General features: G+C 47.8%; 1 protein-coding gene across 4 annotated transcripts in view; it reads right to left on the reverse strand.

Moving 5' to 3' along the window:
* ST3GAL3 (ST3 beta-galactoside alpha-2,3-sialyltransferase 3) overlaps positions 1-13372 on the reverse strand; it is a 345449-nt gene that overhangs the window by 141789 nt on the left and 190288 nt on the right. For all 4 annotated transcript variants that reach the window (XM_040360921.1, XM_040360919.1, XM_040360920.1 and 1 more), the window contains one exon: positions 10593-10685. In XM_040360921.1, the coding sequence (XP_040216855.1) occupies positions 10593-10685 (93 nt within the window). The remainder of the gene's footprint in view (positions 1-10592; positions 10686-13372) is intronic.

Raw genomic sequence — 13372 nt, forward strand, 5'->3', positions numbered from 1 at the left:
TGGAGGGGGGTCTGTAGTTAGTGGAGGGGGGTCTGTAGTTAGTGGAGGGGGTCTGTAGTTAGTGGAGGGGGGTCTGTAGTTAGTGGAGGGGGGTCTGTAGTTAGTGGAGGGGGGTCTGTAGTTAGTGGAGGGGGGTCTGTAGTTAGTGGAGGGGGGTCTGTAGTTAGTGAAGGGGGGTCTGTAGTTAGTGGAGGTGGTCTGCAGTTAGTGGAGGGGGGTCTGTAGTTAGTGGAGGGGGGTCTGTAGCTAGTAGAGGGGGGTCTGTAGTTAGTGGAGGGGGGTCTGTAGTTAGTGGAGGGGGGTCTGTAGTTAGTGGAGGGGGTCTGTAGTTAGTGGAGGGGGGTCTGTAGTTAGTGGAGGGGGGGGGTCTGTAGTTAGTGGAGGGGGGGGGTCTGTAGTTAGTGGAGGGGGGGTCTGTAGTTAGTGGAGGGGGGTCTGTAGTTAGTGGAGGGGGTCTGTAGTTAGTGGAGGGGGGGGTCTGTAGTTAGTGGAGGGGGGTCTGTAGTTAGTGGAGGGGGGTCTGTAGTTAGTGGAGGGGGGGGGTCTGTAGTTAGTGGAGGGGGGGTCTGTAGTTAGTGGATGGGGGGGTCTGTAGTTAGTGGAGGGGGTCTGTAGTTAGTGGAGGGGGTCTGTAGTTAGTGGAGGGGGTCTGTAGTTAGTGGAGGGGGTCTGTAGTTAGTGGAGGGGGTCTGTAGTTAGTGAAGGGGGTCTGTAGTTAGTGGAGGGGGGTCTGTACTGAGGGGGGACTATAGTTGGTGGGGGGGGGGGGGGGTGACACCAATTTTTCTGGCACCGGGTGACGCCACTGCTAAACCCTCCTCCATCACATCCTTTTATGTAATATGACGGGTGGTTAGACTCATTCATGTACATCTTGTATGGAAAACATTCCACCACACAAAGCTGTATTTCTTTACAGTGTCTAATACAGAGTAGGATCCCCTTTCCGACCGGATATGGTAAACTGTAAGGAGAGATGTAATCGGCTTCGTCGGCCGCCATTCTCATACCGTGCTCATTGTGGGGGGAGCGCTCTCTACATGACAGAAGGCCTTTGTCTGCCGCTGCATAAAAGAGACCCCAGAACCATAATGTTTGTGGCCTGATCCATATCTACCATCGTGCCTGGGATGGGATTACACATACCAGGGGGGAAGTGACCCACCCGGGCCCTTGTATTGTGGGGAGAAACCCATCTGACGGGGGGGGGGGGCATCTGACGGAGGTCACACACTAACTGAAAAATAATCTCTTTCATATATTGCCTGGCAATAAATACAAGAGGGACCCCTCATTCACACATTCCATCAGAGACGGTGAACCTGATATCCCATTTCACTGTCCGGTGCAATCCGCAGACAGACCGCGATTACAAGAAGCAGCAGATGGCATCGGCGTACGGTCAGCGCAAGATGCAGAAGGTTGATTGTTAAAGCAGATTTAAACCCCAACGTGTATATTTTGTTTGCTCTGTGTACTGTGTGTTGTGTGTTTGACCCCCTGCTGATTTTATATGTTTGCCCGCTGACAAAGAAACGATCAGTCTATCAGTTTAATGGTCGGTTTATTTTAACCACTATAGATCCGCGCTATCGTCAAAAGACGTCTGCAGCGCGGACCTGAAGTGCCGGGAGGACGTCTTTGGACGTCCTATTGTTTACATTACCCGCGCGCGCCGCGGCTAAACACTGTCCCGGCGCATCGCTGGGAAGCCGATGCGTGTACCTGGCGGCCGCGATGTCCGCCGGGTACACGCGATCGGCGGGAACACAGCAGGGACGTGGAGCTCTGTGTGTCAACACAGAGCTCCACCTGCTGTCAGAGGAGAGGAGACCGATCTGTGTCCCTTGTACATAGGGACACAGCATCGGTCACCTCACCCAGTCACCCCCCTCCCCCCACACAGTTAGAACACACCCAGGGAATACATTTAACCCCTTCCTCACCCCCTAGTGTTAACCCCTTCCCTGCCAGTCACATTTATACAGTAATTAGTGCATTTTTATAGCACTGATCGCTGTATAAATATGAATGGTCCCAAAATTGTGTCAAAAGTGTCCGATATGACCTCCGCAATATCGCAGGTCTGACAAAAAAAATAAAAAATCGCCGCCATTACTAGTAAAAAATTTAAAATAAAAAATAAATCATAAATCTATCCCCTATTTTGTAGGCGCTATAACTTTTGCGCAAACCAATCAATAAACGCTTATTGCGATTTTTTTTAACAAAAATATGTAGAAGAATATGTATCAGCCTAAACCGAGGAAAAAAATATAAAAAAAAAAAAAATATGGGATATTATTATAACAAAAAGTAAAAAATATTGTGTTTTTTTTCAAAATGTTCTGTCTTTTTCTGTTTATAGCGCAAAAAAATAAAAATCGCAGAGATGATCAAATACCACCAAAAGAAAGCTCTATTTGTGGGGAAAAAATGATAAAAATATAATTTGGGTACAGTGTTGTATGACCGCGCAATTGTCATTCAAAAAGCGTCAGCGCTGAAAGCTGAAAATTGGTCTGGGCACGAAGGGGGTTTAAGTGCCCAGTAATGAAGTGGTTAATAGCGAGAGACAGAATAACAACAAAGATATCCAAAAAAACGCATTTCAAAAAAGATAAAGTTGGTTTGCATTTTATTGAGTGAAATAAGAATTTGACCCCTTCACAAAACATGACTTAGTAGTTGGTGGAGAAAACCTTGTTGAGGATCACAGAGGTCAGACGTTTCTTGGAGTTGGCCTCCAGGTTCTCGCACATCTCAGGAGGGATTTTCTCCTCTTTGCAGATCCTCTCCAAGTCATTGAGGTTTCCAGGCTGACGTTTGGCAACTCGAACCTTCAGCTCCCTCCACATTTTTTCTATGGGATTAAGGTCTGGAGACTGGTTGGGCCCACTCCATGACCTCAATGTGCGTCTTCTTGAGCCACTCCTTTGTTGCTTTGGCCGAGTGTTTTGGGTCATCGTCATGCTGGAAGACCCATCCATGACCCATCTTCAATGCCCTGGCTGAGGGAAGGAGGATCTCCCCCAAGATGGTCCATCGTCCCTTTGATGCATTGAAGTTGTCCTGTCCCCTTAGCACAGGGGTGTCAAACTGAATTTTATGGTGGGCCACAGCAGCATTATGATTGCACTCAAAAGGGCCGGTTGTATCTGTAAGATTAGATGTCCAGTGCATCCCCTCCCCTTACATTAGATGTCAAGAGCCCCCCCACCATCAGAAGTTGAGTCCCCCACTCTCCCTTACATCACAGTGCACCCCCCTTTCCTTATGCTGCTGCTGGGAAGAAGCTGGATGCATTGGTTGAAAGCAGAAAGTAAGGGTCTGGAGTAGGACCAGAGGAGGGATGGAGCTCTGCTGCAGCTGCAGGAGAGGTGTGAGGGCCACATGAAATGGCCTGGAGGGCCGGATTCGGCCCACGGGCCTTGTGTTTGCCACCTATGCCTTAGCAGAAAAACACCCCCAAAGCATAATGTTTCCCCCTCCATGTATGACGGTGGGGGATGGTGTTCTCCATGTATGACGGTGGGGGATGGCGTCCTCCATGTATGACGGTGGGGGATGGTGTTCTCCATGTATGACGGTGGGGGATGGTGTTCTCCATGTATGACGGTGGGGGATGGTGTTCTCCATGGATGACGGTGGGGGATGGTGTTCTCCATGTATGACGGTGGGGGATGGTGTTCTCCATGTATGACAGTGGGGGATGGTGTTCTCCGTGTATGACGGTGGGGGATGGTGTTCTCCGTGTATGACGGTGGGGGTTGGTGTTCTCCATGTATGACGGTGGGGGATGGTGTTCTCCATGTATGACGGTGGGGGATGGTGTTCTCCATGTATGACGGTGGGGGATGGTGTTCTCCGTGTATGACGGTGGGGGTTGGTGTTCTCCATGTATGACGGTGGGGGATGGTGTTCTCCATGTATGACGGTGGGGGATGGTGTTCTCCGTGTATGACGGTGGGGGTTGGTGTTCTCCATGTATGACGGTGGGGGATGGTGTTCTCCATGTATGACGGTGGGGGATGGTGTTCTCCATGTATGACGGTGGGGGATGGTGTTCTCCATGTATGACGGTGGGGGATGGTGTTCTCCATGTATGACGGTGGGGGATGGTGTTCTCCATGTATGACGGTGGGGGATGGTGTTCTCCATGTATGACGGTGGGGGATGGTGTTCTCCGTGTATGACGGTGGGGGATGGCGTTCTCCGTGTATGACGGTGGGGGATGGCGTTCTCCATGTATGACGGTGGGGGATGGCGTTCTCCATGTATGACGGTGGGGGATGGTGTTCTCCATGTATGACGGTGGGGGATGGTGTTCTCCATGTATGACGGTGGGGGATGGTGTTCTCCATGTATGACGGTGGGGGATGGTGTTCTCCGTGTATGACGGTGGGGGATGGCGTTCTCCGTGTATGACGGTGGGGGATGGCGTTCTCCATGTATGACGGTGGGGGATGGCGTTCTCAATGTATGACGGTGGGGGATGGTGTTCTTGGGGTCATAGGCGGCATTCCTCCTCCTCCAAACACAGCGAGTTGAGTTGATGCCAAAGAGCTAGATTTTGGTCTCATCTGCCCACAGAACTTTCTCCCAGTTCTCCTCTGAATCATTCAGATCTTCATTTTTTTTTAATCCATTTTTATTTATTTATTTTCCTTATTTCATACATAAATATGCCTGATCGGCATCCGTTGCATTTCAATTGACATAAATTATACAAAATTTTTACATTCCTATTATGATCCACTATGCATTTCTATATATTTATATCCCACCCCCTCCCTACCACCCTCCCTCTATCCTCTGCACTCTACATTGAGAGTCTATCCCTCACCAGTTTTGGTGGTGCGACACTCTTATCTCTCAACCAGGTACCAAATCTCCTCAAATTTGCCTTCTGTTTTCCTTCTTTTGTAGGCCAGGTGTTCTCTACCCAGCAAAGGATTAACATAAGCAATCCATTGCTTTCCTGTGGGGACCCCCGGGGCCATCCAATAACGTGCAACGAGTTTTCTTGCCAAAATCAACAATCTTGTTATCATATAGTACTTTCCTTTTGTATGCTCTCTGGGATCAATGGCCCCTAACAAGTATACTAGGGGATCCAATGGAACTGGTACCTGTGCCACTCTAGTGATATACTGTGATATTTCCTCCCAATATCTGTGAAGCTTTGGGCATCTCCATATCAAGTGTATGAGATCCCCCTGCTGCACCTTACACTTTGGGCACATAGGGGTGTCCCGTCTTCCCCATCTATGTAGTTGTGGCGCTGTTCTGTAGGCCCTGTGTACAATAAAGAGTTGCGACAGTTTGTGCGATGCCGAAACAGACACCACTGGGACAGATTCAAGCGCCCTCTCCCACTGATCTCCGTCTATCTCTCCGATGTCTTCCACCCACTTCCTGCGACTTCTATGGGAGGCATGACTCTGTATATTTGACAACAATCCCTCATATATTTTTGTTATCAGTCCTCTCCGAGCTTCTGCCTGCAGAACCACCGTCATCAAGCGTGACGGTGGAATCACCACCAGTGATTGTGTTTGTTGTTGTTTCTGTAGGGCATGCCGGAGCTGGAGATACTGATAGAAGCCCCGTGGGGATAATTGGTATTCTCTACACAGTTGCTCGTAAGTTTTCAGTACCCCCATCCTCGTACAGCTGTGAAAAGAACCAAATTCCCCTCTTTTTCCAAGAGGTAAAGCCCGCTAGATCCTGTAGTTCTACGTATCTAGGATTGTTCCATATTGGAGTGAATGGTAGCACCCCTTCTGTCCCCACAGTCTTCCGTAACTCCCCCCATACCTTTCTGAGGAGGGTTCCTGTAGGTGCTGCCTGTGGCATACTGGGCAAACCCATCTCAAGATGGGAAGCTGCCTTTAATGCGGGAGTAGTACCAATCACCAGGTTTCTATTTGAATCCTCTCTTTCTTCCCGTCCCCATCCCGCCAGCTGTTGTATCTGGGAGGCTAAAAAGTAAGTTTTGGGGTGAGGTACCGCCAATCCCCCCCTATCTTTTCCATATTGTAAAGTGGTTAAGCTGATCCTGGCTACCTTTTTCTTCCAGATCAACTCCCGCATCTGGGTATCAATTATTTTAAACCATTTATTTGCTATCCATACCGGTGAATTATGGAAGATATATAGGAGTTGTGGAGCCCAAACCATTTTAATTAAGTTAGCTCTCCCTACCACTGATAGGGGGAGTTTGCACCAACTGTCACATTTCTCTCTTTGCTTTGCCAGTAGTGGACCCAGGTTCAGCTGAAGATATTCAGCCGTATTCGGGGAGACTACCACCCCCAGATAGCAAAAACTACTTGATATAGTGATCTGCTCGGCTCCCGCGGGTAATTGCTCCTTCAATGGATCTATGGGCATTAATATTGATTTGGACCAGTTTATATTAAACCCAGAGAAGCTTCCAAATTCTCCTATTATCTCCATTGCTGTGCGCAGCGACGCTGCCATATCACCTAAATATATAAGTATATCATCTGCATATAAGGAAATGTTTTCCTCCCTCTGGCCCCTACAAAACCCAACCACCTCTGATGTATTTCTAAGCAGTATCGCCAGCGGCTCGACTGCCAGGGCGAACAGCAGTGGGGATAGCGGGCATCCCTGTCGGGTGCCTCTATGCAACTCAAATGGGAGGGAAAGGTTATTATTAACTCGGAGTCTGGCTGTAGGCTTGGAATAGAGCACCTTTACCCATTTTATAAACCTGTCTCCCAGTCCAAACCTAGTTAATATTTCCAAGAGGTAGGGCCACTCCACACTATCGAACGCTTTAGTAGCATCCAGTGACAGAATAGCCCTACCCCCTGGATTGTCTACCGGCACCTGCAGATTCATATATAATCTTCTTATATTATCCGCTGTTGACCGGTTAGGTATAAAGCCAGACTGGTCTTGGTGCACCAGCCTGTCTATAACCTGTGGTAACCTTTTAGCCAGAATTTTAGCCAAAAGTTTAACATCCGTATTAAGTAACGAGATTGGACGGTATGAGTCTCGAGACAGTTTATCTTTGCCTGGTTTAGGAAGTAGTATAATTATAGCCTCCTGCATGCTGTCAGGTAGAGTTCCCTTTTTCTCTGCTTCAGATAATGCTTCCAATAAGGGCTGCAATATAACCTCTCCATATTGAGAGTATACCTCCACTGGTAGTCCATCTGGACCAGGGGATTTATGTTGCGCAGCCCCTTCCAAAGCTTCCTTCAGCTCTCCAAGTGTGATCTTCATTAGAAAACTTCAGACGGGCTGTACATGCGATTTCTTGATCAGGGGGACCTTGCGGGGGCTGCAGGATTTCAGTCCTTCCCGTTGCAGTGTGTTACCGATTGTTTCCAGCTGAGAACAGTGACAAGATCCTCCCGTGTAGTTCTGGGCGGATTCCTCACCTCATGATCATTGAAACTCCACGAGGGGAGATCTTGTACGGAGCCCCAGATCGATGGAGAGTGACTGTTATTTTGTATTTCTTCCATTTGGGAATAATCGCACCAACTGTTGTCACCCTCTCACCAAGCTGTTTGGCGATGGTCTTGTAGCCCCTTCCAGCCTTGTGTAGGTCTCCAATCTTCTCCCCGACATCCTTGGACAGATCTTTGGTCTTGGCCATGGTGGAGAGATTGGAATCCGATTGATTGCTTCTATGGAGAGGTGTCTTTTATACAGGTAACAAGCTGAGATTAGGAGCACTCCCTTTAGGCTCTGTTCACACCTAGGCGTATATACGCCTGAAGCGCGACGCCACAGCAGCCCCTAAGACGCTGGAGGGATGATTTTACATTGCCCTCTATGGAGATGGTTCACATCTCCACGCCGAACGCCGACTGCCATACGCCTGCCGCCTGAAAACAAGTCCCGGACCTTTTTTTCAGGCGGCTTTCGGCATAGGAGATGTGGACCTGGGGGTAAGCTGCATTCACAATCGCTGCGTTTTGTCGCTGCAAATCGCGATACAAAACGCCGCAATTTGCCGCCGCAATTCGCGGGACAAAACGCCGCGATTAGGTACGCCAAGGTGTGAATGCAGCCTTAAGGAGCCAGGCGCCAGTCCAAGGTTGTGGGCGGATCCCGACCATATTATCGCAATCTTGGACCGGCGCTCTGACAGCAGCAGACAGCGGGGTTCAACCTGCTGTCTGCTAAAAACGGGTCACAGGAGTGCAGAACAAAACTGGAATGTCATGATTTACAACCAACTCATCCCTTGCTTGGAAGCCGTTACCTGTCTATGGAGATCCAACATGTGGTCATTCTATAGCAAAAGGAAAGATAATACCCAAGAGGGGCACACAGAGGAAACACCGCTGGGCTGTTTACAAAAGACAGCAAATTAATCTCAGCCCCCCCAAGCACCATGGAACTGCATGAATTTTCCTTTATGTGTGTTTAATGGAAACCACAAGGCCAAATGCAATTATTCATTAAGAAACCACGTGTGGGATGTCTGCAGTCGCCAAATGCAAATTAAACATTTCATTACGGGGAAATTCTCGCCTGGACCGCAATGTTTATAAACAAAGCTCAAATGCCAAAAATTACCACTTAGTGATATATGTGAAGCCACTGAAGCTGTAAATATGATGTTAGATGGGATACACACCAGGGACCAATTTGTAATGTTTTCTGCAAGACGTTCTCCACACTATCCTCCAGCAAGAGCTCTTCGACGATTACCAGAAAACTCAGACTCATGGGGCAGAAATACAGATTTATTGCTTCAGCGTCAGAGGGATCATCACAATCAATGACAGTTATTGCTTATTATCTGCAGTGCCCAGGTGTGCCCTCTCATTAACTACTTAACCCCCGGACCATATTGCTGGTCAAAGACCAGAGCACTTTTTGCGATTCGGGACTGCGACGCTTTAACTGACAATTGCGCGGTCGTGCGACGTGGCTCCCAAACAAAATTGGCGTCCTTTTTTTCCCACAAATAGAGCTTTCTTTTGGTGGTATTTGATCACATCTGCGGTTTTTATTTTTTGCGCTATAAACAAAAATAGAGCGACAATTTTGAAAAAAATGAATATGTTTTACTTTTTGCTGTAATAAATATCCCCAAAAATATATAAAAAAACATTTTTTTTCCTTAGTTTAGGCCGATACGTATTCTTCTACATATTTTTCGTAAAAAAAAATCGCAATAAGCGTTTATTGATTGGTTTGCGCAAAAGTTATAGCGTTTACAAAATAGGGGGTATTTTTATGGCATTTTTATTAATATATTTTTTTTACTAGTAATGGCGGCGATCAGCGATTTTTTTTCGTTACTGCGACATTATGGCGGACACTTCTGACACATTTTTGGGACCATTGGCATTTTTATAGCGATCAGTGCTATAAAAATGCATTGGATTACTATAAAAATGCCACTGGCAGTGAAGGGGTTAACACTAGGGGGCGGGGAAGGGGTTAAGTATGCCTGGGTGTGTTCTTACTGTGGGGGGGGGGGGGGGGGTGGCCTCACTAGGGGAAACACTGATCCTCGGTTCATAGTGGCTGCTCGAAGAGCGGACGTATAGCTACGGGCTCTCGCCCAGGAGAGCCGACCTGCCGCCGTATAATGACAGTGGCTGGTCGGCTAGTGGTTAAGACAGCCCTGAATGTTCCTCAGAGCTGTGAGGAAGAGGACGTGTCCCCGAAATGTGTCACCTTGCCGGCATCGCCACAGTCTGGTCACTCATTTCCACACTGGTCGACCATCATTTATAAATGATATATTGGGTCTGGGATCAAAAGTAAAATTTCTGTCTTTGCAGAAGTGGAATACTTCACACTGCACCCCACCTACAAGCACAGGGCACTGAAGGGGGAGAGCAGGAAGCATATTTTTCACAGAGAAAAAAAAAAGTTACTTAATGCGGAGTTCCACCTAAAAATGAAACTTCGGCTTTTCGGATTCCCCCCCCCTCCGGTGTCACATTTGGAACCTTTCGGGGGGAGGGGGAGCAGATACCTGTATAATCCAGGTATTTGCTCCCACTTCCGGGCATAGATCGCTGCAGTATATACAACTAACCTACGCAATGTCCGGCCCCTCCTCCGCCCACCCCCTGTCTTCTGGGAGACACACAGATCCCAGAAGACAGCAGGGACCAGTGGGATCACGCAGCGCAACTCCCGCAAGCGCAGAAGGGAACCAGGCTGTGAAGATGCAAGGCTTCACTTCCTGATTCCCTTACCGAAGATGCCGGCGCCTCCACACAGATCGGCTTCGGGTGAGGACATTGCGGGCGCGCTGGACAGGTAAGTGTCCATATATTAAAAGTCAGCAGCTGCTGTATTTGTAGCTGCTGACTTAAAAAAAAAAGATTTTTTGGCGGAACTCGGATTTTAAGCATCATCAAACTAAAAATAGTCACCATTCATAACATGCAGGGATACAGGATCTAAAAGAGATGAAAAGCTGACTATAGACTATATTTGGACTTATATTTATAAGGAGGTTCCAGAAGAGTTGGGACAAAACCACAGATGTATCACATCAAAAGAAAACACAGCCAAAAATGGAGAGCCTGGACACCACCCAACAATGAAAAGAAATCTGCTGCACTGCTTACTTTGGGAAGATGGCGGACATCATTGCGGAAGAGTAGCCCGGTTTGCAGACGCCGTCAGAGAAGTTTGCGTACCTTGTTGCAATTTCTGTTTGCCTAGAAAATAAAATATACAGAAAATCACAACAGATCATTAGAAGATACAGTATTCACACTAAGCAGTCTCATATCTAGAGAGGAAACATGAAACAGGATACACGAAGAGTAACTATAGGCCGGACTTTAGAGGCATAGAAAACAATTAGGAAATAGAAAAATATAACAATATTTATTGAAAAAAATACATGGTATCGTCAGAAGTGTTCAAAAATAGGATAAAAATCATGTCAAATTATACAGTTTTGGTACAGTGAGCCCTGGTGCGTCAACGCGTTTCACCATTAGGCTTCTTCAGGACACGTTCAAAATTCAAAGAAGTAGAAAAAAGAGAGAGCGAGTCTCACCGTCTTATAATGGACTGGGTCTCATAAGCAAAAGGTCCGATGGCCAGAGAATTTTCATAAACGATATCCAATATGTGGACAAATACCAAAGGATTGCACAAAGGTGGTCAGCAAGCAGCTACCGTATTTATCGGCGTATACCGCGCAAAAAAATCAGGGCAAAATCGTGGGTGCGCCATATACGCCGATACCCGCTTCCCGCGCCGAGTTTGAACCACTGCGCCGGCATATACAGAGCGCAGTACACTCGGGTATAGTCGGGCAGGCTCGGCTCCTCTCGCGGTCACGTCCTGTGCGTCCTGTACGTCCTTTACGCGAGAGGAGCCGAGCCTGCCCGACTATACCCAAGTGTACTGCGTTCGGTATATGCCGGCGCAGTGGTTCAAACTCAGCGGGGATCGAGCGGGAAAGGACACGACGATGGCCGCAGAAGGACGCCGGACCTGACGAGGACGACACCACCGAAGCCGCAGACGGACGCCGGACCCGACGAGGCCGCCTTTTTGACGCCGCGCAAGACACCAAAACTAAGTACTAAAATGTTTTTTTTTACAGGAATGCGGGTCCACATTAGGGGTGCGCGCTATACGGTAATTTTGCATTGAAAATAAAATGGGGCATATATACGTCTCATGTAAGTAGCATCAGACAGATAACCATGTTAGGTGGTCCGGAATCAAAAAGAGGACTTCACAACGGAGCTCATAGATGTTGGTGGGATATAGTGTAGCCCATCAGTGCACATTACCCATAGGGGATCGATATATGGAATGAGACGAACGAGTATGCCCCCGGGAGACTGTCTCATATCTAATCACGCGCATTGCACCTCCTCTGTTTACTGATAAATACCGGTAATTCAACATTGCGCTTTTCCTTCCCTAGAAAAAGCAAGACTCAACATGAACCCAAGACATAAAAAATACCAATTATTAATAAGAGCGTTCGATTCCCCGATATGTTCTTGAAAAGTCGACATCTGCTTTGACATGTTCCATGGCGATTGAATTTGGGTGCTGCATGTGTGGATATAAATGCTGGGGTACGTTCCAGAGCTCATTAGAACGCGCCGGCTTGGAAAAGCTACAAAACTTTTTCAACATTACAGAACAAGTCCAGTTGAAATATGAGTAATTACTACAAGATATACCATGACCGGATAACTAAGAGCCTTCACAGACACAGCCGGTAAGAGAAGAAACAGAGGTGGACATTCTGACAGATTGGGGGATCAGAAGACATAAAGCAGTAGAAGATTATCTTCTCAGAGCCTTATGGTGTTAATGATACTTCATTGTACATTGGCCTCTTTTGGTCCCAGAACATTGTGTAGAAAATGTGTCTGAATCTGGGTCAGGGTTTACTTCAGGACCTGCCTATGTGAGTCATCCTGCCTGACCTGAAGTAAACCCTGACCCAGATTCAGACACATTTTTATCATGCACAATGCTGTCCATTTTAGAAACTTGCTACATGTGGTAGTCTCTCTCCTTGAAAATCCCTGGGTGTGCTGATGTACTCACTCTGTCTGGTGCCTCCCCCTGGTTCTGGAAGTTTGGGGAAACTTCTAGAAGTTAGTGGGCGGAGGCCAGGAGGATTGATCTACTTAGGGAAACCTGGCTAATCCCCAGGCGTACTGTCCTGGCAGGGTGGCCAGGCCAGCTCTCAAATATAGATGAGTCATGCTATCAGAGTCAGATGGAAGGTAGAGTGCTGATTAGGCTGTCAGTGGCCTAGAAGGGGTCTCCTAGGTTTAGGGGAGACCCCATCTCCAGGCTGGGCTCAGGGCTCAGGAAGATCCATTCAGCATAGCAGTTTGACTTGGAATCTGGCCTGAGAGCAATGGGAGCAAGGAGGACAGAGTGAGTACATCAGCACACCCAGGGATTTCCAAGTAGAGAAACTGCCACATGTAGCAAGTTTCTAAAAAGGACAGCATTGTGCTTAACCCTTATATCCTTGCCCTAGGACAGTGATGGTGAACATTGGCACCCCAGATGTTTTGGAACTACATTTCCCATGATGCACAACTACACTGCAGAGCGCAAGAGCATCATGGGAAATGTAGTTCCAAAACATCTGGGGTGCCGAGGTTTGCCATCACTGCCCTAGGAGACCTTGAGAGCAGCCAGAAGGGCTGGTAGTGTCTGCAAGCAGTGGAGCTGGGAGCAGTTCTACATAGGAGAGGATACACTCCTGCATGCATTTTGCCCCACTTTTGTGCCATTTTCAAGAGAGGCTGAGATCCCCTAGTCTGTAATGGACTTTTGCCACTGATCCACAAAAGACTGTGGGCCAGATTCTCAGTGGAGATACGACGTAACCTACGCCCAGCCCCAT

This window comes from Rana temporaria, chromosome 7, assembly GCF_905171775.1.
Source record: "Rana temporaria chromosome 7, aRanTem1.1, whole genome shotgun sequence".
NCBI lineage: Eukaryota > Metazoa > Chordata > Amphibia > Anura > Ranidae > Rana > Rana temporaria.